Genomic DNA, 16,434 nt, shown 5'->3' with positions numbered 1-16,434 from the left:
GAAAGCAATTTTCTCGAGACATAACTGAAATTTTGTGAGAGTAGCCATGAAATTTGTAATACGGTAGAAAAATTCCATGTAAATACGCCAACAAATAAAAACATTTTTTTCTGAATGTCACATCTCCCCCCTAAAGCAGTCATTCAGGAGATGCCCTTTGAGGCAAGAGCAGCTTTTTGCCACCTGTTGAGCACCATCAGCAAGAAAAGCAAACAAAGTGGATTATTGGGTTCAAAGTTTTTTTTTTTCTTGAAACCTGGTGTGGCAGTAACAGTTTTCTCTGTTGGTAGATGGCAAACATGGTGTATAGCAATTACTGCCTACAATGCTCAGTTGTGCTCTAATAAAACATTACAAATTTGCTTTCAAGTTTCATTTACCCTGCTGGTAGTAACCTGAGTTGCAATGACGCTGTTTGTGCCCTTTGTGCTGACATAGCAATCAATGTATGCAGTTTGTGTTTCCTCTGTTGTGTTCCAGGTAGAGCCAATTGGAGCCCTGCCTGTCTCGACGCAGGAGTACAAGCTTCTGGAGGATTTGCTCGATGTCATGATGGTGTGTATGCGTGCATCCTTGATGCTTGCTTGTGGCTCATAATGACAAGCAGTCAGCATTGTTTGTGGTCATAGCTTATAAGTATCACGTTTGTTGGTTACATCTTTGAGATCACCTTGGGTATGGTAGGGTAGGGTTAGGAATGGTAGGGTAGAGCAGGGAATGACATTGTGCATGGTATGGTATGTGGTGTTCAACGTCCTGGAGCTGCACAGGCGTGTTTGATGAAAAGTAAAGTAGTGTAGACCTTGAGATCAGCTTTGAGGACTTGTCTTCAAGATGCACTGAAATTGCACAGCACGACAGTCTTTTTTTTGCATTCTGCCTCCGTTGAGAAGCGGCTGTTGGGTCCAGCATTGTACCTTGGGCTCTGCAGTTGAATGCCATAGCCCCTAAGTCACCGTGACGGCTGTGCACCCACTTCTTGGCACTGGGCCGTGGATTTTTTTAATTCCACTGCCACGACTTTCAGTGTTTTTCTTCCCAGTGTTCATGAGTAAACGGGTGGCTTGCAGTACGTTTGTTTTAATAATTACAATCAGTAAATTGATGTTGTGGGAAAATTAGGATATGTTAGCGCTTTACACATAACAGCAGTGTTGCAATTCATGCACGTTATATGTAAATGCACTGTGTTCTTTCAGTTTGAACAATGAACATTAGAGTAGGCGAGTGGGACCGGTTAAAATGGATAACTTAGTTTTTTTTTGTGTTGGTCTGATGATATCTGTAAGCGATTCTCAGAGTAATAATGTCAGACCTTGTGCAGATGTATGCGAAATTAAAATGTCTAGGGACAGGAGTATGAACTGGTAAGGACAAAAAATCCTGTGCATTCTCCACTTACACTGATGGTTCATATTTTTCATAAATTGCAATATGTGCAGTGAATTGATGTGAAAAAGCTAGACTCTCAAATTTTTGTTCTGTTTCAGTTATTGACACGAGCTGGCAACAAGTGTTTCTTTGTGGTGAACTTCGAATTCATTTTCTTTTTTTCTTTCTCTCATTTTTCTCTGGTTCTTGGTGAAGGGTGTGGACGGAGCATATGTTCGTTCCCAGCCGCTCTTGAATCCTCACGGCGAGCGGACCTTCAAGATCGATGAGACAGCGGGTGAGAGCCCTGGCCGCCACTGCCGACTTTGATCTCTGAGCATCCGGTGCATTGTGCTTTCGTCTTGGGAACAGAGCAAGGCATGGCCTGTACAAAGGCATTGTTTTCTCTAAGAAAACAAGTGTGTTTTGCTCTGTCCTTTTTGGTTTTTTGTCGCCACGTACAAATTCTCTGTAAAATGTGTAAGCTTCTGGGCTGTGCATTGTGGCTTGTTATACATCGCCAGTATTACAGATATTTTGAAGGTAACAGTAATTCTGGTCCTCACCCATTTTGGCTTAGAAGGCTACTTTACACAAAGACTGTACTTCACATAACAACTGGCCTTGCGCGAAGTATGTTTCGTTGTTGAATACAGAAATAAGTACCCAGCAAAATCTTGATGTCATTTTGCTAACATTTTTCCAAAGGCAACAGCACGCATCAGTGTGCATTGTGAGGAAGCTTCTTGTCGCATTTTTAAAGAAATACCGTATGTTTACAATTTCACCTTTGGTGTACGCTGTCGATCACTTGCCTAGTGTGCTCGAGTGGTGCCGTCCGGTGGAAATAAAGCTAAATGCTAAAATAGGTTGCGACTTTCACTGATAATACCTGCGCTGGAGAGCAGCCTAAGACATGGGAACTGCACAGGCAGCACTATCTTACCCCCAGCAAAGCAGCTGCGATACGATTAAACTTAATTTGCTCCGCGCAGCACACCGCTCAAGCACTCTGGACAAATGTGATCGACTCTACTTAGCCCACAACCTCGGAGGCCTACAGGTACCTCATGTGTGCGTTGGAGTTTTAACGTTTAGTTTGTAGTATTTTGTAATGATGAACTTGCCCTCTGCTAAGAAGAACAAGAGAGAAAGTGCCGTTGAAATGCATTTTAAAAGGTGTAATGTTGCGTTTGTGTAAATGCAAGCATTGGAAAACTCCTAGGTGGGCAACGCATTGTGACTTCTCCCCCATTGTCAGAGCGTCGGGGCTTTTCGTAGAAGACGGGAAAAATTTTGAGAGGGACTTGGGAACTTCTGCCTGGTGGCTAATTTGGATTGGTCTCTATGCTTGTTATTTTTTTTCTTCTATCCTGATTTTGTGCGCAGACCCTTCCCTGCGGGACATGGTGAAGAAGATTCTTCCGCTGTGCAGTCACTACTCGACGGTGATGCGTTTCACTGAAGGTGAGAGCTTCTACCAAATTTGGGCTACTGGTGCTCCAGCAAAAGAAACCTCTACAATTTAATGGCACCTGGCAGACAGAAATGCAGAGAAGAAAATGGGGCACGTCACTGATGTTTTTTATTTGCCTTGGCCTATTTGTTGCTGCTAAATTGTGGCTCATTATCAACTTGCCCAGTTTGCCATCTTAAAACAGTCTGGAGTGGTTATGTTACAGTACCCCCACGTGGCGCTTTATATAGTTTGTGTTAGCTGTGCTGCGCCTGGCGACTGAAGCAGCGGTGCGAGAGGAAATAAAGTTTGGTTCGTTTTAGGTTGGCGGCTCAGCCACTCTGCATGTTCCTTGGTGTTTCATGGGCGTCATGGCCTAGGCTTTTCCCAGCCCTCTGCACTCTTATCAACAGATTTCTGTGGCCACGCACGTGCTGTAACTGGCGCGGCGGCTTGCATCAGTAGCAAGATTTAACACCACACGATCCGCTTTTGCATGCCGCCAATGTGCATGCACTGGTTGGTTCCAACAGGCCGGCGTACAAACAGCTGGCCGGTGCCTGGCACCTTGTGGGTGTGCGCAGCGGCTTCCTGTGGAAGCAGGTTACGTTATGCTGAATCTCTGTAATTGGAGAACACGCGGCATCCTTGACTTCCGCGGAACGAGTTTGAGCTCACTGCAGCTGCCGCAACCACTATTTTCCGCGTGAAATTTGCTAAGTTTTTACTTTGAAATAACATACACCAAGAGGAAAACCAGTTAGAACGAAGTTTAGGCCCCTATTTGTCAATTAATCCATAATTATGTGTGACAGGCAGAGTTTTTCCGGTGTTCCCTCTTATATTGCTCACGACTGCACATAACCAAGCAACAGAAACACTGTGACAGGTGAATAGACACTTCTTTTCAGTTAAGAGCTGTCGAACTCTTTATTGCTCATGCATGCCGCTCACCGCATGTGGCGCCGGTCTCTGTGTGTGTGCAGAGAAGCGGGAGCGCGGCCAGGGCATGGTGAACCAGGCGCTGGCCGCTGCCCTGCACAATCTCCTAGACGACTACTTCACCCTGGTGATCCAGCTGGAACACAAGCTGCTCCACGAGCGGTCGCTGACCCTGCCCAAGGCCTGGTTCTACGTGCAGCCCGCCCTGGCTTACATGGCCGTGTTGGCCACCTGCGCCAATGCCGTCTGGGCAGTGAGTCTCTTCTTTATGGGTTCATTGCTGTTACTGTAAACATGCAGTTTGCCCACGATACTTTAATGATGCAGGGAGTCTACTCTATTTAGACTCATCTATATTCTGTGAACATGCAGTCGCATATTTTTCGACCCCATCGCAGTGGCACAGTAAAGTGTCATTCACTTGAAACCCATCAAACCAGACGGTGCCTCAGTGATTATGGTGCTTGGCTGCTGATCCGAAAGACGGTGGTTTGATCTCAGCTGCGGCAGTCCAATTTCGATGGAGGCGATATGCTAGAGGCTCGTGTACTGTGTGAGGTCAGTGCACGTTAAAGAACCTCAGGTGGTGGAAATTATCCGGAGCCCTCCACTACGGCGCCCTTATCGCCTGAGTCACTTTGGGGATGTTAAACCCCATAAAACCAAAACCAAATCATTGACCCACATACTGTATTTACACGATTGTAAGTCGACATATTTTTTAAAATTTGAGAATCTGAACTGGGGGGTCGGCTTACAATCGAAACGAAAATGTCGCACCATAAGTAAAGGTCAGACAAACGAGATATCAGGCATGCTACAGTGTGGTTGCATTTTTGCTGCGTGGCTCCGTCGCATCACTCTTGGTTCTGGCCTTGAGCAGCTGCTATGTCAACGCGCAAAACTAGCATCCCCTCCCCGTGCGCGCGGGAGGCAGCCGTTGGCAGCTATCGATAAACAGCAAACTGGCACCCCATACTCCCCAAACAGACATCAGTTGCTGATAAGCGGCGGCGACCCGATACCACAATCGCGTTCTAAGGGAAGCTCAAGCGACCTACAAGTTTTCTCTTTACTTTCAAATGCGCGCTTGGTGCTCAAGGGAGCGTTGATAGTTGATGGAAGGGCTGCTGTTTCAATTGAGGCGGCACCCGCGCTCGGAACGGCAGCGGTGCTGGGGAGTGTCGATAGCCGACGGAAGAGCCGACGCCATCCACGCGTAGTTTCTCTTTGGCTCTGGTGCATTTGACTACTGCCGGCTGCGTTTCACAAGTTTTTAATGTAGTGCTTCGCCAGTCATCATTTGTGCTCCAGGTCCGGCAAGCGACCGGCGCTCGTTCACGGCTACATTCATGATGGGTGCGATTTTTTACGCCGAAGAAACGAACAACCGCGTGCCGGGCCGCAAATTCGACGTTCGCAACGGGTGATACAGGTGTGGAAGCTGCAGCGAGGAAAATTACCAGCTGTTCCACGCGATGTGGTGATGTGGCTGTTTGCGAAGTGCGGGACTTCTCTGGACGACGACGTTAGAACGACGTGCTGTGGGACCGCAGCAGCGATCACGACGGCAGCGCTAGTGAGGATGATGGCGCAAGTGTGGACGAGTAGTCGAGTGACTAATACATTATCATTTTGGAATGTGCCCACGGGCATGCCCGCGCACGGCAGCCGATAGCAGCTGGCGATAAGCGGCTGCCGCTGGATAATGCTATCCCGTTCAACTATTCAAGGCCAAGCTTAAACAACCTCTGAAGTTCTTTTTTTTATTTTTCGGAAATTTTATTTGGCGGGGTCGACCTACAACCGTGTAAATACGGTAAGATGTTGAGGTGTGTGTGAATACTGAATAGTCTCTCTCGGATTGAATATTGAATCAAATGACGAAAACCTGTATCGTTTCGAATATCGAATACTAGCAACAATTTCATTTAGAAATATGATGAAGTACTTAGGGTTATCTCAGGCCCTGGACATATAAATTTTTGGATATTTGAGGGTAGGTACTTTAAGTAATTTTATTTTAGTGCCAACAGAGTTTGGGAAGTGTTCATAGTTAGTGACTTGATTGCTGCGTTTTTTAGCCTCATAAATTATTTCCTGTTTTTTTTCCAGGGTAACTGCCACGGTGGCAAGACTCTCGGAGTGTTGCACGAACAGGCCACATCGTTAACAGGGTGAGCTTTCTTTTTTGTGTGCTGTACAGTCTGTACAGGAGAGGTCTTTGGCCCGCAGTGGACATAGTCAGGCTGATGATTATGAAAGTCCCCTTTCAAGGTAAAGTTGAAAACTGTGCGGTGCCCTCGGGGGCCATTTATTGCGCAGGTCATAATTATAAGCTAAAGCATTGAATGTTCTTAATGAAGGCACTCTTTTCGTGGAATGCCTGTTCACAGCCTCCCCAGTCTTCTATACAGGCAGGTGACACCACTCGGAATTCAGCGTTTAGCATTTCATTGTGTGCTGTTGAGTGTGTGTGTTTTGTTCTAGCCAGCATTGGAATGAGTCTGTGACATTTAAAAGCATTGAGGATTTTATTATGGTGCTAAATTTTTTTGTATTTGGTGTGCCCCAATAAAATTAGGTCTCTCTGCTTCATTTGTGTTGCTGTCGTTGCGACTGTGGTTATCAGGCGTCGTGCTGTGGGGCCACGTGACGTTCTCAGGGAAAAAAAAAAGTTTTCACAAACCAGTCTGCGCCCCATTTTTTTACATTGTCTCACCCTTTCTGCTCTTTTGCAGGGATACAAAGGCAAAGGAAATTTGCCTCTACCTCACCAAAAAGGTGGGCATGTGTCAACTTCTGTTGACGGTTGTGCATTGTTGTGGTCGATTGTAATAGCTGATTGTAATTTTGTTAGCAGTTCAGCCTCTTTGGCACAACTTGAAATCCTTGTTCTTGAAAAGTCGACCTGAGTCATGTGATAGACTAGTCTCGACCGTTATGGGGAAGTTTGTGCTGGTATTTCCTTTACAGAATGTTCTTGTGCCCAGAAGAATCAGTGGGACTTTTATCAGTCTAGTAGATTCGTGAAACCTCGTTGATGCATTCCCGGTTCGTACGATCAAAATTGTGTGACATTAAAAATGCCCCATAGAGTTCCACTATATTTTTCCCGGTTAATATGTTCCCGGAAAACACGATTTCCCGGCTACTACGTTTAAAATTTCGGAAAATTGTGGTCGTATAATACGCTTATTGACCAACCGCACGTGTGCCAACGTACAAGTGAGCCGAACGAGAGGGCACGCGACATTTTCTGCGGCAGTCACTCTCTGTGGTGGCTTCTCTGCAGTGTCTCGATGCAAAGAGGCGGAGCACCATCACGATCTCCAAGAACAAAAAAATAAAAATGGCGCGCTAGCATTCGGGACGGCCGTTTCTGTGGGGACGCGATATGGAGAGGTGGAAAAGCTGAGGTTTCTTCGTGGTGCATAAGGGAAAGGAGGCGAAGCTTCTAGGAACTGCAGCGATGCGCTTATGTACGAACGGGCTACGGCTAGGAAACGCAGCTTAAAAAGCAGAAACACAGCGATAGTCGGCCACCACGGTGGCTTTCCCACTGCACTTGGGAACAATGGGGCGAAGCATTCGAAAATGACAAGGAAGAGAGATTGGTTACTTTCGTCACTACCGTCGACGGACCGGATGCATTATGAATTTTCTTCCGCGCTAAAGAAAGCGCGAACGCGGACTGAATTCAGCGAGCTCTGGAATAGGATCTATTCAGCTCTTGAGCCAAGAAATGCCAATCGACGTTTTTGTAAAGTGAAATTGTCAATAAATGCCTTTTTACCTCAGTCAACGAACAATCAAAATCTCAAAATCAGGGGGTTTGGATTATACGTTTTCCCGAGTAATACATTTTCTTCCCGCAATTAAAAAAAAGAGACATAAATGAGGTTTTACTATAGTATTTTAATAAGTGTCAGCTGTGTTCGATATGTTGGTTGTTTGTTGGTACATTTGAGTGCTGCTTCCATTTGGTCTACATTTGTTGTCAAATAAGCTGCATTCCGATTCTCCAGGCTGCAGAGCCCTATTTTGCCATGCTAGAAAGCTGGGTCTACAGGGGACGCATCGAGGACCCTTTCAAGGAGGTGCGTGATTTTTCTTTGCAGTGTCATGCTTGCGATCCGTGCTCATGGGTGTTTCTTTAAATTGTGGGGCATCTTTGTTTTGACTTCTCTGTTTGTTTTTTTTCTTGAGAAGCTTGAGCGAGTCGGTAAGCATTCCTGGTGGGTGAACAGCGCAACAAAGGCGGGACAAAGGCAAGACAAGCGCTGACTAGCAACCGAGTTTATTAAAGAACGAAAAGTGGTAATATATAGTGAACGCCAACATCAAATATAAAAACTGAAAAACCGACAAAAGGGGGTAAACAACCTATGCCATGTGCAAGTAAAAACACACAAACCGGGTATCCCTTTCAGCTCTTTAGTTTTTGAACGTGACACATGGCAGTATGCTGTGTTGGGCTACCTTCAAAAACACCTGGCCTCCTTGGTTGTGCACGACCCGTCTTTGATACCAAATTCTGAAGCCTGGTGGATTACCTCAAACTAGATAATCCGGGAACCTGCTCGTTGTTCAGCATAGACGTGGTGGGCTTATATTATTCTTTGCCACACCGTGAACTGATGAATGCTGCGAAGAGGTGCATTACTTAGGATAACGGTGAATGTGCCTTTATTGACCAATGCGGAGTATCCATTGAAAGCTTTTTTAGAAATTCTGTCATTTTAGTTGTCTGCGACAGTGGTGGAATGGCAAGGATCATCATATGTACAAGCAGCCGGTGTTTGCATCGGATCTAGAGTTGCACCGATTCTGGCTGATGTCTTCCTTAGCGGTGTTGACACTGGCATAAACAATGCGTCAAAAGACTTGGTGACTCGTATTTTCAAGTACGTAGATGACTACTTGGTGATCATCCGTGCAGGCAGCTTCCCAAAAAGTCTGGTTGATGTTTTGAAGGTTTTCAAAAATGATAGACATGGCCTCAAGTTCATAACGAAGAATCCCAGTGATAATTAGCTTCAGTTTTTAGATGTGGCTTTGTTTATCGAATGTGAACATGTTTGCTGGAGTTATTGAGCGAGGTCTGCAAAACCGTTGTTGAACTTTTCATCGGTCACTCCAAGCTAGTCAAAGTAGGCATAGCCATATCGTGCCTGAAATCTGCTCTGAAAAAGTCGCGTCACGAAAGTATTGCTGGCGGCATTACTGCTCAAGTGTGCAGATTACGCGCTAAGGGTTACCCAGATCATGTCATCTCTACGGCTTCGGAAAAGCTGCTTAAAAGTGTTAAGAGCCATCACTCCAATGAGAGAAAAGAAGACTGGCTGTAGTCCTTTACAAGCATGGCATGTCGCACGGCCTCAAGAAGGTTGCAAGCAGGTACGACGTCGATGTCATATTTTCTGCCCCTAGCAAACTGGGTGCCATGTGCAAACAAGTTTCGCAGGCGCAACCAACAAAGAAGGTCAGTTGCCATTTACGGCATGTGTCGTCCCCTGCTGTCTGCAAAGAAAACGTGGTATACCTGATACCCTTTTAAGTGCGGTGCCGCCTATGTTGGACAAACAGGCAGATGCCTGAATAAGAGGCGGCATGAATGTGCAATAAAAAATGACCCTCTTTGCCATGTTGCCGCTCATTGTGCTAGTTGTAGGTGCAAACACGAAAAAGAACATGAAAGAAAACCAGAAAAAGATGGCCGGGTTCGTAGGAAAAAGTTTCGCTGCAAACAATGCAAATGCGAACCGTTGTACAAGAAGACAGCACTGCTGTTCTACCATAAGAACAAGGCGACACGCGAAATCATGGAAGCATATCTCATCCATAATCTTGGAGAAAAATGCCACAGCGATCCTTCCGTTACATAAAGTGACAAGGAAATGGAATATCTTGACTTGCACGTGGCATAGGTTGTTTACCCTTTTGTCGGTTTTTCTGTTGTTATATTTGATTGTTGGCGTTCACTACATATTACCACTTTTCGTTCTTCAATAAACTCAGTTACTAGTCAGCGCTTGTCTTGCCTCTGTCCCGCCTTTGTTGCGCTGTTCACCCACCATGAATGCCGAGGTTTTGTTTCATGGTAAAGCTGCTTCCCCCCCCCTGCCAAAGACCCCACCAGAGTGGGTTCTATAAATATGAATGATAGTGAAGTATAATTGTCTGCAAAGTAGACAAGTGAAATATCCTGATGCTAGATGATTGAGCCAACAGGTTTACTTTTTATTTAACGTTGTCGCATTGGTCCGACGTTCTGACTTCATAACCTGCAGTTAAGGGCCGCACTTTTTTTTCTGCAATTTTGGCGGGGTTTCATCCTAAAGCGGAATTTCACAGTTTAATTTTGAAGCCATAGTCTGGGGAAACTGCCTTATTGCCCCATATAGTCTGACGCTTTATACCTGGCGCCTGTATAAGTATGGCCGTTACCAGCATGTGTACAGTAATATGTGTTTGTGCGCAATGAAAGAGAATTTTATTACTTTTTTTTATTGGCTTCTATGATTGTGGATCTGATAGAAAGTTTCCCGCTGGACGTGAATCGGTCTCACCAGATTTTGCATGCTCGTTCATTAAGAAGATTGCAGTTGACTTGGTTTTACTGCAATTTGTGACCATTTTGTGACCCACATTGTGAAGAAGTATTAATGAATGTTTTCAAAAGGAAGCTTAGATGTGGAAATGTTTATTTGATTAGCGGAAGCCATTACCATCGACACTGATACACACCTTTATGGTATTTCCTGCTTCCTCTGAGCTGACGGTGCCGTCTTTCATACCTTTTGTGCAGTTGATCTTTTTTTTCAGTCTCAACAAAAAGGGGAGTGGGGGGGCCAGTGTGGCAGATACTGAATTTTCTCAATTGCTTTGGCATCTAAAAAAAAAAAAACCAACATCTTCTGTCTTGCGCAGTTCCTTGTGGGAGACAAGACCCTGATCAAGAAGGAGGACATGTCCATCGACAGCAGCGACAAGTATCCTTCTCTTGCGTGTGCTTTTGGAGTCAACTGTCGGGCCTAGTTTGAGAATGAGCAAGGCCTTAAAGGAAATTTCGCTCTTACAGGAAAATAGAAGGTCAAGTGCTGTCTGGCACAGTAGTACAATCTCGTTGACATGAACACAGCTGATATGAATTTCTGGGTGATACGAATTTATAAAATTTCTCTGCTAGAGTGCGCTGTGTGCAGTATTCGGATGTTCCAAGCACTCTTCCGCACCGCTGCAGAGGATTCAAATTCGGGAGCCGTGACCGCATTCTTGATAATTGTTTCCAGTACATTGATGACGCTGCCATCGCTAGTAATGCGGTGCGTGCCATGAGTACTGAGTTGTGGTGCGTGGCCCATACATTGTCAATGTTGCATTTGCCAGTTGTGTGCACCCCAAGCACTAGTGAGATGTGGCCGCGTGGGTGTAAACAAATCTCGTCAGCCGTGAACAGACCTGCATCGATAATTTCCCATGCTTCTGTATACATATTTGCTTGTTTGGTTGATACGAAATTTCAGATGATATGATTATTTTTGTGACTCCGTGAGATTCATATCTTAGATTCTAATGCATTCAGAAGAGTTTTCTGTAAAGTGTAGCTCTTAGGCGTCGTTCCTTGGGTTGTGCGGCGTGCCTCGTCGTAACCAAGCGCGGAACACAGTGGAGGAGGAAAAAAGGCGGTAGTGAAATTGATGCTGATATGATGGATTTTTATGACGCAAGTTCATCTGTAGCCAAAAAGCTCCATGGCTCAAGGTATTTTTCTTCTACTGAATTGACCCCACCTTCAGCCTCGCATGTGGGATGTGCGGGGTTCAGTCCCCAGTGCGGCCGGCTACCCACTGGTGATGCAATGGGTACAAGCTTCCCCTGGCTTGGTGCTCAGCTTATTCAGGTTGAAATGCTTGGGAAATGGGTCTTCGACCCCACCTTGAGCAAAACGAAAATGCCTAGTGCCATGGCACTCTTTGGCCACAGATGCCCTTGTGGCATAAAAGTTCACTATCGTCATCATTAAAAAACAGGCGTTGGTAACTATGGGTCATAGTCCATGGCGTCTTGCATTACTCTGCTGACCAATCACAACAGTAAATGGTTTGGCTATATCAGACAAGCCAAAGGTGTCAAATTCTTGTGCTTACAATTTTGTCTCATGTTAGCTTCTTTTTTAGGTAACAAAAAAAACTTCAGCATCGGGCTACATTATTGTCATGGGGGAATTCTGTGTACCGGTTCTGAATGTAGCCAGAGCTTGGTGGTAGAGTTAAGTTATATCTAGCTATTGTTGCCATAATGAGTTCATTACATATATGAAGGTCAACTGCCACAATACTTCCGTTACATGGAGTTCATGAATACACACACTTAAATGGGGACAGCACTGGGGGATTGAGAAACTTTGTAATATCAAGGAATTCGCTGCATGGAGGTTGGTTGCACACTGGTCTAACTTGAGATTCTTCTTTTTTTCTCTAGCCTTTGTGCAGTGTGATGTCTTTGCACTTTAAAAAAAAAAAAACCTGGTGGTCTAATCTAATCTGGAGCCATCCACTATGGACTGACTCCTTCACAGCCTATGTTCACCTTTAGACATTAAGCTCCAAAGCACCACATACCACATCATCTCTGAATTTTGTTAAGAAAAAATGAGGTATGAGAGTTTTCATTGTTGTACATTACACTTAGATGGTGAACGGGACTGCGAAAGTGCGTGTGTATGTTTCAAGTGCTAGTCAAACCCTGGAGTGCATTTTATAAATGAGTTGGCACTGAAGCTTTCTTGTTGTTGTGATTGAATTTCTTATAATAAGTGGTCTGCCTACACGTAGCCGCAATATGAAAGAGAATGCATTATTCCCATTTGACCCATTCCTTCATAACCATTATTTAAAAGCGCATTTTTTTCTCTTTGTTATAAATAGCTTACTTCTGGACAACAGGTCAGATAAAACTTAAAAGACATTTTCACCATGAGACATATTCATGTTCCTCATTGTGGTAGTAATAGAATTTGTTCTTTTTTGGAAACTGTCTATTCCTTTTTATGTCGGAGATAGCTGTACGTGTTGTGTCTTGCTGTGGTCTTTGTGTCTCCTGGCATATGTGAACTGTCGCCGTCTCCGCTTTGTGTGTCTCCTCCTTGACGAACGCGTGGCGCCAGCTACTGGAACAGCAGGTACACGCTGCGTCCCGACATGGTCCCCTCCTTTATGAAGCCCATCAAGGACCGCATCTTTGCCACGGGCAAATACCAGAACGTCATCCTCCAGTGCGGTGAGTCTGACCTCGAGTGCAGGTCACACAAGCATCCCTCCCTGCCAGGCCGTGCACATTTTTTTTAAGAGATGTCTCGCCTGCCACTGCCCTTCGACCAGAGCACTAAGCACTGCGTCATGTTGATAACACGTGGCAGGCACCACGAGAAGTGAGCATGGCGCACAGCCATAAATAAATCCTGTCGGCCGCAAACAGGTCTGCGTGAATGTATTTCCTGTGCTCCTGGGTATGGATTTCGTTCATTTTGGATGGTGCGAATATTTTAGCCACCCCATGATATTCACGCGTGTCAGTGTTGTATCTAGGTACGTTTATTGTGTGGGACACAAGGTTTCTGTAAATTGATTTATTGTCGGGCTGTATTCGGCCACCGGTTGTGCTTGGTAAGATTCAAGCTTATGATTAATGTTCGAATTTGGTAAGGTTCTAGCTTGTGTGAGATCCTCTTTTGTGCAAGAGCTGTGCAGAGACAGTTGTCTTTCTGGCTGCCACTTAGTGCCAGTGTTTGCATCTTCCCCTCAAGCTGCTCAAGCACTTTCGTTATGATCACCTAGCAGAGTTTCCATTTCTGCATCCTTTTTTTGTGTGTGTGTGTGTGTTGTGCATAATTTTTGGCACATTTAAAACATTCTGAGTGAAAGTACTCTGATGGAGTTTGACTGTTTAATTGTACATACAATGGGATGCTTGAGTGTGCCTGGGCAGTATCTTGTTTGGAAGAAAACTAGCTAGGAAAGAACAGTTGGGAAAGTTTTCTGCTAATTAATTTGTGTTTGCCCTTACTGTCCTGGTTTGTTGTGGTAGTAGCCAGTGGTGGTTAGAATCAGGCCCGCATATGTGTGTGCGCAGGCCAGCGACCCACTTTGTGCGGAAGTGGAGATGACCGGCTCTGCTACTCCCCGGTCGAGCGGGAATATTCGGACAAGATCGACGAGGTGTACCACAAGGCCAGCCGCATGCTGCTCAACCTGCTCATGGACAAGGTGGACCTCATGGGACGCCTCAGGTAGGAACTGACTCGGGGAGCCTTGCCCCTTCGCGGCGCAGCAAATTGCAAGGACGTTTTCATTTTCTATTTTCTTTTTTTCCCGTTGGTCCTATCAAGCACTGCTTGTCATTTCTGTTAAAAAAAAAAATTTTTCTCCGCTTAAAACAGTCCGTGCGGGTCTCAACAAGAAAGCCCATAAGTGTGGAGTCTTGTTAAATTTGTGGTCAAGAAAAAAATTTTTTTTTCGCACTCAAATAGCCTATGTGGGTCTCAACAAGAAAGCCAGTTACTTTTGAGTTATGTTAACTCCAAGTCTCATATTTCCAAATTCCAGTTTATCCGAACCATATGTTTTATGCCATACGCATCAAGTGTACCGTATTTACTTGTTTAATTTGCCCACTTTTTTTCGTTAATATATTGCTTCAAAAGGGGGGTGTGCAAATTTCACAAACATTTTGCTAACACGTCCTAAAAATCTCTACAAAGGCCATAATGTGCAATATACTCTGTATATTGCCGCCTATACTTCGACCCCGCAACTTCACCCCTCGCTGGCCAAAAAAAAAAGGTTTACTTTAAATCGCACCTTTCGCAGCCGCACATATAGCGACGCAGCCGTGCTGATCTTCCCAAGCCTGCCTTGCGTGCACTTGCATGCATTCCGGTGGTCTGGTGCAGCTGGGGGCATAAGGTGTGCGAGTTAATTTTTTTTTTCTTTTAAACCGGGTAATAAAATAGGGGTGCGCAATTTACGCGAGTAAATACGGTATTGCCTAAGCTGGAGGTGGTCATCAAGTGAAAGCACAGGAATGACTTAGTCGACACCGTCGAGGCACCGAAAGCGTGAAAGAAAGTGTTTTTGTAGAAATTCACCTTGTGTTATGTCTCTGCTGCTAAAGCCGAGCCCCTGTCCTGCCTGAATTTGTCGTCTTCCTGGCAGGTCGGTGAAGCACTTCTTCCTGATGGACCAGGGTGACTTCGTGGTCCAATTCATGGACATGGCGGAAGAGGAGCTGAGCCAAAACATCGACGACATCGTGCCCACCCGCCTGGAGCTCCTGCTCCAACTGTCCCTCTCCACGAGCTCCGTCAGCAACGACCGCTACAAGGACTGTGTCAAGTGGGTTGCCCCTGTCAGCCATCGGCCACATTGGGTCCAGTTCTTTTTTTCTACTGCAGTAGCAGTACAGGCCTCTTGCGGCGAAAAAAAAAACCGGTGGTTTCTCGGCGTGTATGCATGTGTGCATGTAGCACACTCCGGTGGGTGCTGCTGAACGAAATGGTAACGGCAAAATCAACTTCAAAGCTACAATGGGAAGGCGGTCAGTGGAATGGACAACCAGTACTGCTGACATTGTCATGTCCCATCGCATGATCGCTTGTGCATTTTATTCTCACCTAAGAATTGCCGGCTGGAAAGGGAACACTGATGTAATTGTTGCACCAGTTGCATCATATTCTGCTCAGGCCAAGGTACCTCTGCATCATGTAACGCTGAATGGAATATTGGCAGGAAATTTTACTCAAGTCTGTGGCTAATAAGATGCGGGTTGAAAAGATAGGGACAGTGTAAGTAGTGCCCGCGCAATCCAAATAAGTATGGCTGCGACTTCCAACTCAAGGGAGAGAACATGCGGTGAGGTTTCAGCAGTGAACAGGGATTACCATGCTCGCTCAGTACTGCATGCCCTGTAAAGAAAAAAAAAAAAGGCTTTTTCGTTCAACCCTCTTGCACTTCTTATCAGTGCAAAAGTGCTAAATATGCCTGAAGGATGCGGCTGCTGTTTGGTTTTCTTCGGCCGTGCCACTCTAGTTGCTCATGTGTACACAACCGAGCAGATTCAAAGGAAGTACCGGTCTTGAGGTTTGAATACAGGATCTCCAAAGTTATAGTGCTGACTTTTTTATTTTTTTGAAATTCCATTGAGATGAGATGTCACATTGCTGTCATTAGGACGCACATGGATGCTTGTGCACACCCAAGTTGATTAATAAGTACTGCTTATAATGGGGACCGTCTTCGTTATTGACAATGAGGCCAGAAAGTACAGTTCTCACAACATGCATGAACTACGCTATTTTGCCTTGTATAAGTCGACTCCGAATATAACTCGATACCCCCTGCTCACGGCCCTCATCGTCTGTAGCGCATTCTTAGTTGTTTAATTTCCTGCGGAATGGCATTACGGCGTGTGCGTAGCTCAAAGAAACAGCTTTCCAAACTTGGGTGCAAGCATGCGGGCCGACTCACTGCCTGGCATGCGGCAAACTGTTTCGGGTTGCAGTGCAATGCACACTTCATAAGTTACCGGGGGCTTGCTGTCGCGTAATTTCCCACTTGACCAGAAAGTGACTGACTGTCGGCACGAGCGAGCAGGCTGAAATG

At 45.4% G+C, this 16,434-nt stretch overlaps 1 protein-coding gene across 1 annotated transcript in view; it reads left to right on the top strand.

Annotated features, from left to right (window-relative positions):
* LOC144103859 (gamma-tubulin complex component 2-like) overlaps positions 1–16,434 on the top strand; it is a 48,946-nt gene that overhangs the window by 14,299 nt on the left and 18,213 nt on the right. Inside the window, exons 6-16 of the mRNA XM_077636562.1 lie at positions 481–555; positions 1,588–1,669; positions 2,761–2,838; positions 3,814–4,022; positions 5,885–5,946; positions 6,511–6,553; positions 7,798–7,869; positions 10,703–10,764; positions 12,942–13,054; positions 13,907–14,063; positions 14,989–15,168. Coding sequence (XP_077492688.1) covers positions 481–555; positions 1,588–1,669; positions 2,761–2,838; positions 3,814–4,022; positions 5,885–5,946; positions 6,511–6,553; positions 7,798–7,869; positions 10,703–10,764; positions 12,942–13,054; positions 13,907–14,063; positions 14,989–15,168 — 1,133 coding nt within the window. The remainder of the gene's footprint in view (positions 1–480; positions 556–1,587; positions 1,670–2,760; positions 2,839–3,813; positions 4,023–5,884; positions 5,947–6,510; positions 6,554–7,797; positions 7,870–10,702; positions 10,765–12,941; positions 13,055–13,906; positions 14,064–14,988; positions 15,169–16,434) is intronic.

This window comes from Amblyomma americanum, chromosome 9 (assembly GCF_052857255.1).
Source record: "Amblyomma americanum isolate KBUSLIRL-KWMA chromosome 9, ASM5285725v1, whole genome shotgun sequence".
NCBI lineage: Eukaryota > Metazoa > Arthropoda > Arachnida > Ixodida > Ixodidae > Amblyomma > Amblyomma americanum.
The sequence above is the reverse complement of the archived record's forward strand: the minus strand, read 5'-3'. Positions and strand labels throughout refer to the sequence as shown.